This window comes from Theropithecus gelada, chromosome 9, assembly GCF_003255815.1.
Source record: "Theropithecus gelada isolate Dixy chromosome 9, Tgel_1.0, whole genome shotgun sequence".
In the NCBI taxonomy this organism is placed as follows: Eukaryota; Metazoa; Chordata; class Mammalia; order Primates; family Cercopithecidae; genus Theropithecus; species Theropithecus gelada.
In genome coordinates, this window is record NC_037677.1 from 4820676 (window position 1) to 4839197 (window position 18522).

The following is an 18522-nucleotide window of genomic DNA, read 5'->3' on the forward strand; positions in this document are numbered from 1 at the left end:
TGGGTTGGGAGAAGGGAGGTGGAAAAATGGGGAATATTAACCTCATGACTAAACTAACACTAATGTTCCTTAGTTGAACAAAGGTTATTCTGTTGAACCAGCAAAATGGCTAGAGGTTTCTACAAACATTCTAGTTCATCCAAAAATTTTAATTAATTTTAATACTCTTAGTGAGGTGCTGAAAGAGGGACCCTAATGGAATGTGAGACTCCCAAACACAGAGAGATTCTAGATTTATGAAAAGCAAAGTCTATGACTTCACAAACTAGATTTTTTATTAAGGTCACAATGTAGCCAGGTAATTCTAGGCATGACTATTTAAAACAGGAATGTGAAACCAGAGCAAAGGCAGCTCTCCTTTGGCTGCATGATGGCATAACAGACCAGGAACTTTCCCCAACGTGGTGCTCTGTACAGGACAGCGGTGAATCAGCTCAGCTATACCATATGCCTTAGAGACTCTGAACATGAGACATGTGGAAAAGGACCCTAAAAAATAGTTACAGGCAGAAAGTAGGAAAAACAGCCAGATGGCCAGGCCTGGTGACTCATACCAGTAATTCCAGCACTTTGGCAGGCTGAGCCGGGAAGATCTCTTGAGCTCCAATCTGGAAAACACCTCGAGAACTTGTCTCTGTTAAAAGGAAAAATTAAAAAAATTAGCTGGGCGTAGTAGCAGCTGTCTGTAGTCTCAGCTACTTGGGAAGCTGAAGCAGAAGGATTGCTTGAACCTGGGAGGTCGAGGCTGCAGGGCACTGGGATTGCACCATTGCACTTAAATCTTTGCAAAATTGCTTACAGTGGAACACAGGTTATGGAATGGAGAGAAGAACAAGCCTGGCTAGCAAAGGAGGTCTTGTTATTTAGATGAAATCTCCCAGGAAGCAGCCCTCAGAGAGAACAGCTGGGAAATGTTTTTCTTTAGACCTTTAAAGGTATCAGATTCTCAGTTAATCTTTCCCTATCCAAGGGAGATTCTCAGAGAAAGCCCAGCTGTGTCAATGCAAATTTTCTGTACACATGCAAGTCTTTCCCACTGCAGACAGTTTTTGGCCTTTCTAATATTTCCTGCTTTTCAGAATAGCTGTCTTGAAATGTGTCAAAGAAATTTATTTTAGTGCAAAATGTTTTGATTCCCTTGAAGCTCCACTCTGACTCCAACTAAGACAAGAGGGGATTTATAACCATAGAGCAGGGTGGGGTCAGAGGAGAAAAAATTACTAAGAGGAAGCACCCAGAGGTGAGGGTGGCAACAGCAAGGCAGAAAACTGGAATCCCAAATGATGTGGTTTGGTTCTGTGTCCCCAGCCAAATCTCATGTCAAATTGTAATTCCTAGTGTTGAAGGAGCAGCCTAGTGGGAGGGGATTGAATCGTGAGGGCTTTCCTCTTCCTGTTGCCATAATAGAATTCTCGTAAGATCTGGTTGTTTGAAAGTGTGTAGCACCTCCATCTTCTCTCTCTCTCTCTCTGTTTCCTCTCTCTCTCTTTCTCTCTGTCTGCCTCCCCCTCTCCTGTCAGCTATGTGCAGACATGCTTGCTTCCCCTTCACCTTCCTCCATGATGATAAGCTTCCTGAGGCCTCCCCTGCCATGCCTCCTGTACAGCCTGCAGAACTGTGAGTCAATTAAACCTCTTTTCATTGTAGATTATCCAGTCTCAGGCAGTTCTTTATAGCAGTGGGAGAATAAAATAATACAGAAAATTGGTACCGAAGTGAGGCTTGATATAAAGATACCAGAAAGTGTCAAAGCAACTTTGGAACTGGATAGTAGGCAGACATTGGAAGAGTTTGGAGGGCTTGGAAGAAGATGGAAAGATGAAGGAAGGTTTGAAACTTCCTAGAGACTTGAATGGTTGTGAAGAAAATGCTGATAGGGATATAAACAATGAAGTCCAGGCTGAGGAGGTCTCAGATGAAGATGAGAAACTTACTGGGAACTGGAGTAAAGGTCACTCTTCCTATGCTTTAGCAAAGAGATTGGCATCATCGTGTCCCTACCCTAGAGATCTGTGGAGCTTTGAACTTGAGCGAGATGATTGAGTGTATCTGATGGAAGAAATTTCTAAGCATCAAAGCAAGCAAGATGTGGCCTGTCTGCCTCTAACAGCATATTCTCATATGCATGCCCAAAGAGATTATCTGACACTGGAACTTATATTTAAAAGGGAAGCAGAACAAAAAAGTTTGAATAACTTGAGCCTGGCCGTGTAGTAGAAAAGAAAAACTCATTTTCTGAGGAAGAATTCAAGCCGGTTGCAGAAATTTGCGTAAGTAAAAAGAGGCGATTTTGATAGCCAAGCCAATGGGGAAAATGCCTCGGAGGTGTTTCAGAGACTGTCATGTTAGCCCCATGTATCACAGACCTGGAGGCACAGGAGAGAAAAATAATTTCATGGGCCAAGCCCAGGGCACTACTGCCCTGTGAAGCCTTGGGACATGGCATCCTGCATACCAGCCACTTCAGCCCCAGCCGTGGCTAAAAGGGCCTCAGATACGTGTTGAGATCTTGTTTTAGAGGATGTTTGCCCCAGTGTGTGGTCACTTCCATGTAGTGTTAAGCCTGTGGGTGCTCAGAGTCCAAGAGTTGAGGCTTGGGAGGCTCTGCCTAGATTTCAGAGGATATGTACAAATGCATGGATGTCCAGGCAGAAGCCTGCTGCGAGGGTGGAACCTTTATGAAGAACCTCTTCTAGGGCAATGTGGAGGGGAAATGTGGGGTTTGAGCTCCCACACAGAGTTCCTACTGGGGCACTACCTAGTGGAGCTATGAGAAGAGGGCCACCATCCTCCAGAGCCCAGAATGGTATATCCACTGAAGGCTTGTACTGTGTGCCTGGAAAAGCTGCAGACACTCAAGCCAGCCAGTGAAAGCAGTCATGGGGGCTTTACTGTGCAGAGGCACAGGGGTAGAGCTGCCCAAGGCCCTGGGAGCCCACCTCTTGCATTAGTGTGGCCTTGATATGAGACATGGAGTCAAAAGAGATTATTTTGGAGCTTTGAAATTTATTGACAGCATTTCTGGGTTTTGGACTTGGAGGGGGCCTGAGCCCCTTTCTTTGGGCAATTTCTCCCTTTTGGAACAGAAGCATTTACTCAATACCCGTACCCCCATTGTATCTAGGAAGTAGCTAACTTATTTTTGATTTTATTGCCCTTAGCTGGAAGGGACTTGCCTTGTCTCAGGTAAGACTTTAGAATTGGACTTTTGAGCTAATGTTGTAATAATTTAATACTTTGGGGGACTGTTAGGAAGGCATAATTGTCTTTTGAAATGTGAGAAGAATGTGAGATTTAGAAGGGGCTGGGGCAGAGTGATATGGTTGGGCTCTGTGTCCCCACCCAAATTACATGTCAAATTATAATTCCCACCTGTGAGGAGGAGCCTGGTGGGAGTTGATGAATCATGGAGTCAGAATTCTCTCTTGCAGTTCTCATCTTATGGTTCTCATGAGATCTAGGTGTTTGAAAGTGTGTAGCACCTCCCGCCTCTCTATTTCTCTCCCTTCCTCTGTCTCTCTCTCCTGCCAGCAATGTAAATACACACTTACTTCCCCTTTGCCTTTCTCCATGATTATAAGTTTCCTGAGGCCTCCACAGCCGTGATTTCTATATAGCCTGTGGAACTGTGAGTCAGTTAAACCTCTTTTTCTGTAAATTACCCAGTCTCAGGTAGTTCTTTATAGCAGTGTGACAATGGACTAATATACAAGAATATAGTCACAGCAAAGTTTCACTCTTCTCATATGTCCTCAGTACTAATGAAATATGCCCATGCTCTGCTCTTGGCCTATGGGAAGGTGGGGTTTTCAATGCCTTACATCATCTGGGGACCCAGGGCTGGAACTGCTCCCTCAGTGACTCACTAGTGGTGGGATTGAGAGAGATGGGGGTCCATATGCTTAGGAAAGTGGATGTAATTGGGCTGTACCAATGAGGAGTCTGTGTAAAGGAGGGAAGTTCTGTGTCTACAGACCACAGAGGGAAGATATGTTACTATGGGTAGAAATTAGGAGCTCCTGGGAACATCCAATTTCAATCTTCTTTTACCTAATTTGGGACATAACTGTCAAGTATTTTTTCCTTTATACTGGAGAATAACATTAAAAATGAAATCTCCTGCCAATCTACAAAACTCCTCTATAAAAATGTAGAAAACAAAGTATATAATATTCTTATTCAAAAGTCATTAAACCACACTGCAATGTGCACCACAGGTAATGTCTAAGGAGATTAAAAGGCAAAAATGAATTTGACCTCTTTAAAAAACTGAAGAGTATAACCTTTACACACATCTTCTCATGATAAATGGTAACTGGTCCTCATATAAGAAGGCCTAACAACACTGTTTTTTGATAATATTCTCTCATGGCTTCATCCCAAATTCACCTGGTAATTGGGTTAGCCATCTGTGCTAGTCAGTCACCTTTATCCCTAGGAAAAATGACATTTCTCCATGACAAGCAGGCAGTTGTAGCTTGGAGCAAGGGACCCAGGGAGATAGGAATTTTCCTTTATTAATGTTTACATTTCCAAAGAGCTGGCTCTCTTACTCTTAACAAAACACTCCCATGTTGCAATTCTGGTAAGAGGCGCAGTTGGCTTTTAAAAATCTTTACATGAATATCAAAGGGACTGAGGAAGGATTTACAAATACAATTGTTTTCTCAAGGAAATATCTAAGGAATGGGCAGAGAAGAAAAGTCTCTGTCCTTGTTGGCAATAGAAAAAACTCAGTTTTAACAATTGACCCTTACAGAAGTCTAGGAACTTGAAGATCAAGCAAACATGATTTCTAAACAGAAGTATTTAAGAAACATAATTGCAATTACATGATCTCCTTTATGAAGTGGATATTGACTTGATATTTTAATGATCAAATATAAGTGGTTATTTTGACTTATGTCAGAGTTTGCTGTGAGGTTAATCACATTTTAAACCTCTAATACTTAGCTTGCTGCTAAGTACTAGAAGTGTCATATTAGTCAACCTTCATTCTCACCTGACTGTAGATACTAACTATCAAAGCTAGAAAAACATTTCTGCTATTGCTAAAGTCAAAGAGAAACAAAGTTGAACACTGGTTAAAATGGTGAGGATGGATTTTATTAATAATCCAGTGTTGTAATAGGGAAGAGGTCCAGTGCGGACTGAACTGAACTTTGATTTGTACAAGGTGACTCAGCATTTTAAGGGAGAATGGGCAAGAGGGAAAGGCTGAGCAGCGACTGAGTGGAATCAGCAAAGTGGAAAATTACAAAAAACAGGAAGGGTCTGGTTGGCCAATGTGATTATTCCCTCTGGGTTTGCAAACTAGAGCTAATGGAAGTTGGGCTCCTGCCCTGACATGAGGATTCAAAGAATGGTAGCCTGTTTTTGGATCTTTAAACTATTTTACCATCTTTCTGTTAGAACCGTTTTGTCAGTGTTCAGAGAAATGGGAGGAAGTACCCTATTTTCAGACATCTATGTTGCTACATAACCAAGAGGTTAAAGGAAATAAACTAATGGTGCAGCACTTGGAAAAAGTTTGTCCTGACTCCCAGGGAGAGAAAGAAAAGGAGCTAGAGAGTCAGCAATTGTTAAATATGCTCGACCCAGTTGAAGCTGGTGCCACATTACTTAGTCAAGATGGGGAGGAACCACCACCCCTGGAGTATAAAGAGGCTGCAAACACAGTCTCTCCCTCCTGAACTAGGCAAGGCACTAATTTGGCTGGAGATCTACCAAGCTGGGGCAGGGCAATTTCCCCTCTGACAATATCCCAATTAATCAGCAATGGACTTCAGCTCAATATTATTGGGCATACAGGCCTTTTCCCACATCTGATTTACTGAATTGGAAAACTTCCAATCCTTTCTACAGGGAAGATCCTCAGAAGATGACTGAGTTGTTTACCACTGTTTTTGCCAGCCATCACCCTACGTAGGCTAATGTGCAAGCCCTCCTAAATATTATGCTTGCTGCAGACAAGAGAAAGCAAGCATTAGGCAAAGGAAAGGAGGAAGCATGGTGTCTTCATGAAAAAAACCCAGATGATACCCCAGACCCTGATGAGATTCTACACGCTGACCCAAACTGGGGCCCAAATGAGGTGAGTGGAGCTGGGACGAATCCTCTGGGGTGTTCTAAAGGGGGATAGGCCAGGGGTGCCAAGACTTAAAAGTCTGAAAAAAGTGCAGGAGCTTCAGCAGAAGCCTAACAAGGATTCCCTCAGAGTCCATGGATGGATCTGTCAAACATATGGAAATCATACAGACTTAGACCTGCAGGACCCTGAAAATGTCAGAATGATAAACATGACTTTTATAGAGCAAAAATGCCCCACACATCAGAAAGAAGTTACAAAAGCTGGAGGGGGGCTATTGGAATGAACGCTTCTCAATTAATTAACATTGTGTTCAAGGCCTTATAATAGCAGAGAAACCAAGGAAACCAAGGCACTACTGAAGGCAGTGATACTTACAGCTGCCATGGGAGGAAACCTGAAGAGAAAGGAACTCCCGAGGTGGAAAGGGGAAGTAGAAAAAGATCAACGAGCTTGCTGTAGGGTGACAGTGCATTGGAAGAAAGACTGCCCCAAGCCGAGTCAGGGGGAGCCCAAGTCACCTGTGGCTGTTAAGTCTGGAAAAAATCCAAGGAGGACCAAGGATGCCCAAGGTTCCCAAAGGCTCCAACCCTATCCAGCGTTAGGATTTCACCACAGGAGATGTGGGTAAAATTGACAGTAGGGAAACAAAAATTGGAATTCTTAATTGATACGGGTGCTACTGATGTCCCAAAGTGTGGACTTTCCAACACCTCTGTCAATATGGTTGGAGTGAATGGAGAGCTAAAATTGGGGGAGGGTTGTGCCCCTTATTCTGCAAGGTGGGTAATGAGGTATTGATAATAGCTAATCAATTATTTTATGTGTGGGATTGCCTAACCTCCGTGCTTGGTAGAGATCTCTTGTGTAAGTTATAGGCATTAATTGTCTTTGAACCAGAGAAATGTCCGATGTGCCTCCAGGTACCCCCAGAACCCAGATTGTGGCTACAGGCCCTCCTGATGAAATCAAAGACTCCACGCCTTGAAGTAGAGATGATTCCACCAGAAGTCCTCAATAAGGTAAAGCCGGAAGTATGGGGTTCCAACCAACTGGGAAGGACAATTAATGTGAATCCCATAAAAGTCAGGCTGAAGGAAGGCACCCGACCTGATTAAAAGAAACAGTACCCCTAAAGAAAGAGGCTCTAGAAGGCACACAGCCAGTACTGGTTCGACTCTTTTGACATGGCTTAATAAGACTTTGTCAGCCCTTGTATAACACACCCATCCTGCCAGTAAAGAAGCCTCACTCACACAAGTACAGGTTTATGAAAGATCTAAGGGTGACCAATAATATTGTGGAAGACATCCACCCCAATGCAACCAATTCATGCACTATGTTTACTTTCTTTCCCAGAGACCATGAATGGTCTACAGTGTTAGATTTACATGACACTTTCTTTTCTATACTAGTGGATCCAGAAAGTCAATTATTGTTCACTTTTGAGTGGACAGACCCTGAAACAGCTTGCACGATTTCAATACTGTTGGACAGTGCTTCCTCAAGAGTTTAAAAATTCCCCAACTGTATTTGGGGAAGCAGTGGCTCAAAATATAAGAGACTTACAGTTGGAAAATGGGATACTACTACAATATGTGGATGATCTGCTAATCTTAAGTCCCTAGAGACAAGAGTGTCAAAATAACACTGTACAGACTCTAAACCATTTGGCAGCCTGTGGGTGCAAAGTCTTGAGCAAAAAGGCACAGATATGCAAACAAACTGAAGAATACTTAAGATTTCTATTATAGAGAGGCACCAGAGCCCTGGCAGAAGAGAGGCCAAATGCAATTGCCTCTGCTGCAATGCCCACAACCAGAAAGTAGTGGAGGGGCTCCCTGGGAATAGCAGGGTTCTGTAGAATTTGGATTCCCAATTAGGCACTGACAGTAAAACCACTATATGAACTGTTAAAAGGGGCCAACCACAACCACTTTGTATGGGAAGTAAAACACCAGACTGCTTTTGAATAACTAAAGCATAAGTTAACATTGGCCCCAGCTTTGGGACCACCAAATTATCATAAACCCTTGCAACTTTATGTTCATGAAAGACTGGGTCTAGCACTTGTGGTCCTAATGCAAAAATATTGCAACCAGTGGCTTATTTTTCAAAACAGCTTGATTCAGTGGCAAAGGGCGGGCCTCCTTGTCTCAGTGCAGTAGCTGCCACATACCTGTTGCTCAAGGAAGCTAAGAGGCTGACTTTAGGTCAGTCCATCATGATTTAAGTGCCCACCAAGTCCTGGAGTTATTAGAGCAGAAGGATGGCTACTGGCTAATGGTGGGCAGATTAGGCAAGTATCAGGCTATCCTGCTCGATGATCCTGAAGTAAACTATACGCCTCTGGAACCTTAAACTCTGCCGCTTTGTTGACACCTACTGGACAACCAACGGAACTAGTACACAACTGCCTAGCGGTTATAGATCAAGAGTCACCCAGTCAACCACATCTGAAGGACACAGCCCTACAGGGTGAAGACTGGATGCTCTTTGTGGACAGAAGCAGCCTAGTCACCAACAGAAGGAGGAATGCTGTCTAGGCTATAGTGACTCTCTTGGAGGTAATAGCTGCAAGAACTCTCCCAACAGGGACTTCTGGGCAAAAGGCTGAGTAAATTGCCCTTATGGGAGCCTTGCAACTGACCTAGGGGAAGAGAAAAATATCTAAACTGATTCCAAATACTCTTTCATGATAGTCCATGCACACAGAGCTATTTGCAAGGAAAGGAGACTGCTAAAGGCAGATAATACTAAAATTAAATACGCAAAGCCATGTTGGGACTATTGAAGGTGGTGACAACCCCAAGGGAAATAGCTGCTATGCATTGTCCAGGCCATCAGCACAGGAATTCCAATCTAGCTAGAGGGAACACTTTTACGACTGCACAGCCAGGCACCCAACCAAAGCAGTGCTGAGGTCCAGGCACCTTTAATTTCCCAAACAGATCTGACAGCTTTCAAATCGCAGGATACTCTTGAGGATTAAAAAGGCTGCCAAGGACAGAGGATGTATTCAGAATAAGAAAGATTGAAAAGTAAATGATGAAGGCTTGGTTTGGGTGCCAACACACCTCGTTCACCCAGTGCCAAAATATACTCGTCACAGCATGCATTTTGGATGAGATGCCTCATTAACTTTCTTGCAAAAATATATAAAAGGAAAAGGACCGAAGGCTCACTTGGAAAGTATAACACAACATTGCGACCTTTGTGCTAAAAACGAGCCCAGTAACCATAGCAGAGGACAGCCTGGACAATAGAAGAGAGGTTTTGCATTGGCAAAATAAATTTCTGAATTGACTGGGGCATGTCTCAGATGTGTGGGGCTCACAATACCTAAAGAAATTAAAAGCAGAAACTAAAATAGATATTTTTGAAACAATGTTATTATTCACAATAACCTTATTTATAATTATTCTATTCACAATAATCAAAAGGTGAAAATGCAAGTGAGTATCAGCAAATAAAAGGATAAACAGAGTGTAGTGTCTACACACAAACAGACATTATTTAGTTTTAAAAAGGAATGAAATTCAGATTTGTGTAATAATATGGTTGAACCTTGAGGACATGTTACTATGCTAAATAAGCCAGACACAAAAGGACAACTACTGTATGAGTCCAACTATGTGAGGTGCCTAGAATAATGAAATGAAAGACAGGAAGTAGAATGGTGGATGCCAGATGATGAAATAAGGGGGAAATGGGTAGTTGTTGTTTAAGGAGTAGAGTTTTTAGGTTGGGATGATTAAAATTGTAGTATATGTGTACTGGTGATGCTTGCTCAACAAGGTGGATGGACTTAATGCTAATCAGCTCTATGTTTTAAAATGGTTAAATGATGTACTGTATGGTATATATATTTTACCACACTAAAGAAAAGGTTTAGTGACAAATGACAAAGCCAGGCTACACTGAAGATCTACACCCACTTCCTTCTTCCCTAGACCCTGGAGAAATGCAGAGATGCAGGTTTAACCAAGTCCATTGGGGTGTCCAGTTTCAATCACTAACTGCTGGAACTGATCCTCAGACAAGCCAGGACCCAAGTACAAGCCCACCCACAACCAGATGAGCCCTCAGGGCCACTGGGGCCTTCTCTGACTTTGTGCTCTTCACACACTTCCTTACATTAGAATAATGTAATTGTTCAGAATGTTGTGCTTTAATTTTTTAAGAGAATGTCAAAGGCTAGCCATGACACTGTTCTGTGTATTTCTTTTAAGTTTTCCATAAATATTAAATAATGCAATTGTTCAGAATTAGTATCAGAATTGTGTACTAAATATTAAATAATATAATTGTTCAGAATTGGAATTAAATAATGTAATTTAGGTCCCCAAAACTTTTTTATTTTCAATATTTGTAACTTTTATTTTCAGTTCAGGGGTGCACGTGCAGGTTTGTTATATAGGTAAACTCATGCCATGGGGTTTGTTCTACAGAGTATTTTGTTACCCAGGTATTAAGCTTAATACTCATTTGTTATTTTTCAAAATCCTCTCCCTTGTCCCAATTTTGATAAATGGGTAGAGGCAAGAACCTGAATAGAGGTGCATTCAAAAAAGTGTATGAAGAGAAGAATTAGATACAGAAGTGTACAAAGTATTCAAATAATGGGTCACAAATACACCTGAGAATTGAGAAGTCCATGGAGAAAATAATGGAGTCAAATGAGAATTTTCTTTGAGATGGCAGAAAACACAGCATGCCTACATGCTCTTAGGAAGAATCTAGTAGAAAGAGAAAAATCGATGATGCAGGAGAGAGAGGATGAGAACTGTTCACCCCTACAATCTACTGGAGTTGATGCAGTCAGGGTGACTCAGCAGTTTGCACACCTTCTGACCTCTCCTGCATAGGTCAACAGCAGGGGAGGTTGTAAAGGGAAAATTATTAAGTTTTATAGTTGTTTTGATTAGCATAAAACCAGGTGAGGAAAACCTATTTCTGAATGGTTGAAACTCCATGTGATATGGACAGGAGACAGGGAAATACTGGGTAGAAGAGGGTGATTTCCCAGCAAAGGCCCCACCCTCCAGCCTGGATACCTGTGCCCCTAAATGAGAACAAGCATTTCAATTTTCACGCCCCCAAAATTTGCCTTTTGGCCCACCACGCCTCCAGTCTGCCCCTATATAAACCCCCAAACCTAAGATCCAGGGCAGACCAGCAGGTGAGGAGACAAGGAGGCAACCAGATGGACGGCAGAACAATGACACACAGAAAGAGAGAAGAGGTGGGTCATTGGACACTGAATGGAGTTTGACCTTGGAGGATTGGAGAAGAGTCTGGCCACTGGGGCAGCCTGACTCCATGGGAAGATCACCTTCCTACTCCATTCCCCCATTCCAACTCCCCATCCATCTTGCTGAGAGCTGCCTCCACCACTCAATAAAATCTTGCACTCATCCTTTGAGTCTACGTGTGATCTGCCTCTTCTGGGATGCCTGTTGAAAGCTTGGGATATAGAAAGCTGTCACACTGGCCCTCTGCCTTTGAGATAAGTCAGAGAGTCCATTTTGCTGCAGACGCAAGTCGTCTGCAGATGGCAAAGCTGAAAGAGCTTTGTAACACTGTGGTTGCAGGCACCCACACCTATCACAGAGCCAGAGCCCAAAGCGCTCACCCTGGCCTGTGCACCTGCCCATCTTTGTGCTCCCCCTCCCTCAAGGAGTTTGAACAGGTGAGCCACACCCCTGTCACAAGTCCTACAAGGGGAATCAGGAAACTGTCTCATTTCACATACAAATCTGTTAGCACCATATCAAGAAGTTTGAGGAATGGTAAGCTCTGGGGGTCGCAGGGAGAGTCTGTAGCTTCCATTGAAATGACATACTCCCAAGTAGCTGGGACTACAGGTGCTCACAACCACGTCCGGCCATTTTTTTTTTTTTTTTGGATTTTAGTAGAGACGGATTTCACCATGTTAGCCAGGGTGGTCTCTTTCTCCTGACCTTGAGATCTACCCTCCTTGTCCTCCTAAAGTGCTGGGATTACAGGCGTGAGCCACCGTGCCCAGTCTGTAAGCCTTGTTATTTTATTTAACTGGGCATTTGAAAAAATAAAACATCTTTTTTACTGTATATAGATTTGTTCTGTCATGACAGTCATCAACTCATATGTGTGTCAGGTTCTCAGTCAAGGCATCAGCCCTACATAAAACCTCAAGTCCTTCTTAGTTTGTTTCTGAACATGCACCTACATGGATTGTTTTTGCCATTTTATTTTTCCCCAAATAACCAATTGCTTTTGAATCACTTACTATTAAAAAATTTCGCATCCCAGTTTCTCTCAATGGCTTAGATGGACTATTGCATGTCTCTTCCCCTAGTCTTTTGCCTATAACATCTGTATGTGTGTAGTCACCCTGAATCTCTACTGAGTGACTCCATGAATAAATAAGTTTATTTCACTCAATTTTAGATATTTTCTGGTGTTTGCATGAGTCATATGGGAGTCTTATAATCCACCATCTTTTTGAAATTACTCTCTGCGAAAAATTTCATTATCTTTATAATATTACATTTATGTCAATGTATAACAATTTACCTATGTTTCAATTTCTGTTTGTTTTATGAAAAAGCAAATAGAAGCAATCAGGGCACTGCAAGTTGTGACTACTCCAAGTTGTGAATCATGGATCATGCAAATTACATTCATGTTCTAACCTGCCCTCCAGAGGGAAGATAAAGTAAAAATTATCCCATGTGAGGATTATTCACCAGTTTATATGTCATTAGTTACCAGTTTCTCTTTAGGAATAATGTTTAATATTATAAAGTATACCTAATAGTTATTAGGTTTTTGGCTTATTACTTTTTGGTTGTAACTTATAAATCTGGCTGGAAAAGACAAATAAGATAAGGCACAGTTTGTGTGTTACAAATTACATCCAAAGTTCAAAAGCTGTTAATAAGAAATCCTCCAATAAAACCACATTGAATTTTATTTTTTATTTACACCCACATCAGGATTACAAGTTTATCGGGACTGCGCCTTGATCAGGAAGGGATATTTCTCTCACAAGGCTAATAAGAAAGAAACAATACATTTTCTGATGAAAAAAGTAATGCATTTTAAAACTGTAACTTTAATTTTTAATTGAGGGCAATATTTTAAAGAAATGCTCATTAGTCATTCCTTTAAACTGTATGTGTGAGAGAGAGAGAAAAATAAAAACTAGTCATTTCAAATGCCACAAGACACAGAAGGAACATCATCATGGCACAAACCAAAAAGAGCTTGGTAGCTCTTTTTCTATAGTGTTAGGTAAAGTCACAATTTATTCTACAAATGTCTTTGTATAATTTATGTCACATATTTAGAGATTTGGAATAGGAAAAATACTTCAGAGAAAAATTAATGAGTGTATCATGCCCACCTAATAATTTACTTATGAATTTTCTTAGATAAGAAACAGTTGAACTGGCTTCCATTTTTATCACTGCCTGTGTAAGACTGCCTCTGTCCCTCCTCTCAGATGCCATTGGTTAACCAGCAGACAGTGTGTCCAGGGGCGTTGCCAGCTAATTGCTCTTATAGCCTGTGAGGGAGGAAGAAAGACACATTTGCCAACCAGGCCAGTGACAGAAATGGACTCGAAACATCAGTGTGTGAAGCTGAATGATGGCCACTTTATGCCCGTCCTGGGATTTGGCACCTATGCGACCGCAGAGGTAATAATAATATTTTTAGTGTTGAGAGTTCGAATGAGCTAGAGCAAATGGAAGCTAGAATAAGTGCAAGCTAGAATAAGTGTAAGCTGACCGGATTGTCAGGTTTGTGTTCGTATGTTACTCTGCATGACTCTCCTTAAAACGTCAGTCTGTTCTGCAATGCAGTCTGGTCACAGGGTCATCTACTGCTTATTTGGGGCACTGTTTTGTCTTCTGTTTATGTTTATTTCACAGCCTGTCAGAGTCTATAAAACTCCGCAGAAAGAACATGGCCTGCCTGCTCCCTCTCTTGAAGATTGATTGCAATGGGAGTGGCTTCTCTGTTTCTTTGTATAGTTGAACAGATATTTACCTCTTCCAAGAAGACACAATTCAGAGGAATCTTTTTATTTTTATTTATTTATTATTATTATTATACTTTAAGTTCTAGGGTACATGTGCATAACATGCAGGTTTGTTACATATGTATACTTGTGCCATGTTGGTGTGCTGCACCCATCAACTCGTCAGCACCCATCAACTCGTCATTTACATCATGGATCATAGAGTAATTTTGATGATCTTGTTTTGTGGTTCAGGAAATATATTTCATAAGTCTATGGCTACCATGGTGACTCATCTGAAGAACCTGGGCAAAGAAAATTGAAAACCTTCTGGAAAAGATTTACTATTCTAGATGCCATTAAAAACATTCATGATTCATGACAGGAGGGCAAAACATTAACTTGAACAGGAGTTTGGAGGAAGTGAATTCAACCCTCATAGATGACTTGGAGTAATGCAAGATTTCATTGGAGAAAGTAATTGCAGATGTGGTAGAAATAGCAAGAGAACTAGAATTCAAATTGGAGCTTGAATGTTACAGAATGCTTGCAATCTCATGATGTAATTTTAACAAACGAGAAGTGCTTCTTATGAATGAGCAAGAAAAGTGGTTTGGTGAAATGGATTCCATTTCTTAGGAAAATGTTGTAAACATTGTTGGAATGGCAGCAAAGGATTGAGAACATTACAGAAGCATAGTTGATAAGGCCATGACAGTGTTTGAGAGAATTATCTCTAATGCTATCATGTCCCCATAATGACAGAGGTACCTAACAAAGCCATTCTCAGAAGATAGTCCAGGCATTATGCAATACATGACTGTCATTGGTGACAGGGAAGGAGTCACTTGTGCCATTTTCAGTGTTTTCCTACGAGGTTTATAGCTTTCTATCCTTCATATCCACCGTTACTACCATTGTGTGAGGTTGAGTGATTTTTTAAGTGAAGTTTGGATTCCCTTCTGAGTTTCCTCTTGCATATATTCTACAATTATTCTTCTTGTGATTGCTGTGGAGATGACAAAACTTTATAAAGTTAAAATAATTTTCTTTACATCAATATGAATTTAACTTCAATTTCATGTAAAAAACATCTACGTCCCCAGGTTTTCTCCACTTCACATGGTTTTGGTCAGTAATTACAGCTTCCTACATAGCAAACATATTAATTTAGAATTATACTTACTTCTAGACATTTATATTTTAAATCTTGAAGTAAAATAACGAGTAGAATCCAAAATTTCAAAAATACATGATTTTATGCTACCATATATTTACTTTTACAAGAAGTCTTTATAACTCTATATGGCTATAAGTTACTATTTCCTTTCATTCAACCTGAATTCTTCCCTTCAGCATTTCTTTGAGAGAAAAAATAGTAAAATTAGTGATTGGAGGTCCCTATAAAATTTTCTGACATCACAAGTGTTCCTGAAATCAGGTGTTTGGCTTTATGAAATTCTGAGTAAATTTTTTTTTTTTAACCGTAAGAGTTTTATAAAAATGGATGGTGACAAACTGGAAAAAGTCCATAGCAGTTTTAGTATTTACAAATGACTGACCCAATGATTATTTCACATCTTGAAGTCAGAGTTACACGTGCAAAAGAGATTTGAAATATGAGTTTGCTTAAGCGTTACACACTTGACTATTAAGTTTTAACAAAATGTCAATCTTTTCTTGACAATTATATCAATCGGGTTTATGAGATATGAAATTATCATTCCTTAGACTCAGAAAGTTAAGGTAGAACAGGATGGCCGTGGTTTACATGAGGTTTCTTTGAGACATGCTAAGTGTGAATGTCGTTCAGACTTTAATGTGGAGATGCAGGGTTCACACTGTGATCTTCCATTGTAGAATTTGGAGGAAAAACCTGAGCTAGAAATATTTTTTGGGGGATTTCTCTGCCTAGAGGTGATATTTAATGCAGAGAATATCTAAGGTCATCAACGGAATGACAGTAGACCAAAAATAATCCAAAAAAATTGGTCTAGGGCCCTCTAAAGTTTATGGCCTCCTCCAATTTTACAGAGTAAGTAAGTTACGGAAAAATTGTGAGCTGCAAAACTTGGTGGGATGCCTATCAGCTCTGAGACATGCCTTGAGAAGGAATCTCTGAAGGGGTTAACGTGGCTACTAGAGTAAGAAGAGTGGCAGGTAAATGTGTTAGAAAGTGTGCCCAGCTTAAAGACCACTGTTCTCAAAATGCTTTGATCATTAAGCCCTGAGACTATCCCACATTTTCAAAAGTGTTGTCTGAAATTAAAATCATGTCTTCATGATTAGCTGATTTACTTAGTTCCCCTGAAAATTATGTATAAGAATGAAATGCCTTTGTAAGAGTTGTTCTTACAATTTACCAATGTTTGAAAACAGTGTGCTGTTTCACATACCCTGTTTCCAAAAGATGCTTGAAGTCTTGGAACACATGATTTATTAGATGTATTATTTCCCATTTTAATCTTGAGTGCAATACATAATGACTTTGGGATATTTCTGTTTTATACTTGTAACTGTGCTTTGCTTAATGTATAAAACATTTAAAAGATTGAATATAACCAATGAACAGCACATTTTTACAATCTAAGAATATTTTCTAAATATGAGGTAGTCAGGTGAATGTGATTAGTCGATGATGACTTTGATGTCCTGCCCCACCATAGACCAATAGGGTCAACGCTGTGACTGGGCACACATCAAAGATTCACGCCTGACTCTCAGCTGTTGGGTTTGTTAAAAAATTGTGGAAACTTCCCTTTTATAAACAAGATATAATGATAAAAAAAAAAAAAGGGTGCTGAAATGTTTTTCCAAGCAGAGATGTGCTTGACTCTCTCTTATTTAACCTCCTCATACCTGACTTCTAATCACTTTTCCTGGTGGGTGCCCTTCCACCTCCCTGACGCCCCCTCTCACAGGGATGCCTCCTCCCAAGGCTCCAGAAACTCTGACTCTCACACTGCTGGAGGGAGCCCATGAATTGCTGGTCAATATCGCTCACCCTGTAGACTCCATGCTGCATGTGCTTCTTCCAACAAGAGCTAGAGAGGCACTGACCAATACCTGTCACCTGCCCCTTTCCCAGAGGGTGAACCTCCACCCATTCCCACTGCAGAAATGAATCTTAAATGGTTGTTATCATCTTCCAACCCTGGCCCTAAACACATAGGCAAATCACACTTTTGGGTCATTAGTGTGTCAGAAGGAAAGAAAACATAGAAGTTATGAAGACCAAAGCAGGTGAAGAATCTTTAGGAGAGAGCATTTAATTTTTTCAAAATGATAAAAAAATTATTGTCTGTCTTTTCTGGCCAATGGGCTTAGCTGTAGCTTGGTGAAGTGGTCAAGCAGGAGAGATTTAACCAGAGACGACGTGTCCAGTCACCAGCATAGAGACATCCTGTGTATCACCATCCACACATAGGGCCTTTTGGTAGACCTCATGCAATGCCCTCCATGTTAATATTCATCAGAAAATGGATAATTAGGGGGGCCAGCAAAACTGAAAAGAGAAAAAAGTATATACACTGTGAATGGCAATGACTCTGTTACTAGCGGGTAGTACAATGTAGGAAACTGCCACTAGTGTAGATGTTAAGAAGTTCATTTTCTGACTGCTCAAGAATCTGTGTTTCTTAGTTTAATGAACATAACTTTATTGTATCTGTATTTTCAAAATAATCACTTAATTCTATTCCTCTGCCTGGAACTTAACACATAAAACACACAAAGTCAAATGTTCAAACATATTTCTCTACATCTGTCAACAGAGCAAAGAGATATTCTGACTTTTCTATTTCAAATTCTCGGTAAAAACAGGAACTCATTCTGCCTTACATTGAAGAGGAATAAGGTATATATATGCTCATCACTAACAAACAATTTTGCGTGTGACAATGATACTAGTAGCAATAATACTTAATCACTTAACGTATTATTACCTGCCTATCATATGCAACGTACTTAGTTAGATTCAGAAATGTAAATTGTTGTGTTTGATATAGGGTCCAATATCCAAAGAGCTACAATGCATAAACCATTTTATAGGCAGAAATAACCGAAAATATAAAGACACAGATAAATGACTGCTCACATATACAGTTACAACTTGTTAATTAGGGAATTGAGCCTATCCTTTGTGATTACACCAAGAGCAAACATTCAGAAGCTTGCAAGTGGTTTACTCCAGATCATATTTGAATTCTACGAAATAGCACTAGTGATTGATTTTATGATGCCAGAAAACATTAATTGGTTGTAAAAAATTTCTAATGCTTGCCACTTTTCCTTCTTTTTTATGATTTCCTTTTTCATTTTGTATTTTCCTTTAATAATAAAATACTACTAATAATATCTACCAAATTTTGCATACTTATGATGTGCCATTGTGCGTGTTTTTTTCACACATTATCTCATCATCTCT

At 40.5% G+C, this 18522-nt stretch overlaps 2 protein-coding genes and 1 non-coding gene across 6 annotated transcripts in view; 1 reads left to right on the forward strand and 2 right to left on the reverse strand.

Moving 5' to 3' along the window:
• The window catches only part of LOC112631308 (aldo-keto reductase family 1 member C1 homolog), an 81142-nt gene that overhangs the window by 49208 nt on the left and 13412 nt on the right, over positions 1-18522 (reverse strand). For 2 of the 3 annotated variants that reach the window (XM_025396239.1, XM_025396242.1), the window contains one exon: positions 15337-17601. The exons of the other annotated variant lie outside the window; for it this stretch is intronic. In XM_025396239.1, coding sequence (XP_025252024.1) covers positions 17559-17601 — 43 coding nt within the window. In that variant the 3' untranslated portion in view covers positions 15337-17558. Of the gene's footprint in view, positions 1-15336; positions 17602-18522 lie in introns of those variants that run through there. 3 annotated transcript variants of the gene reach the window in all.
• Positions 12679-12811, reverse strand: LOC112632271. Its single transcript, XR_003121331.1, has one exon. It is a non-coding gene; the product is annotated as a U8 small nucleolar RNA (small nucleolar RNA).
• The window catches only part of LOC112631309 (aldo-keto reductase family 1 member C1 homolog), a 91595-nt gene continuing 86663 nt past the window's right edge, over positions 13591-18522 (forward strand). For both annotated transcript variants that reach the window (XM_025396244.1, XM_025396245.1), the window contains exon 1: positions 13591-13773. In XM_025396244.1, the coding sequence (XP_025252029.1) occupies positions 13690-13773 (84 nt within the window). In that variant the 5' untranslated portion in view covers positions 13591-13689. The remainder of the gene's footprint in view (positions 13774-18522) is intronic.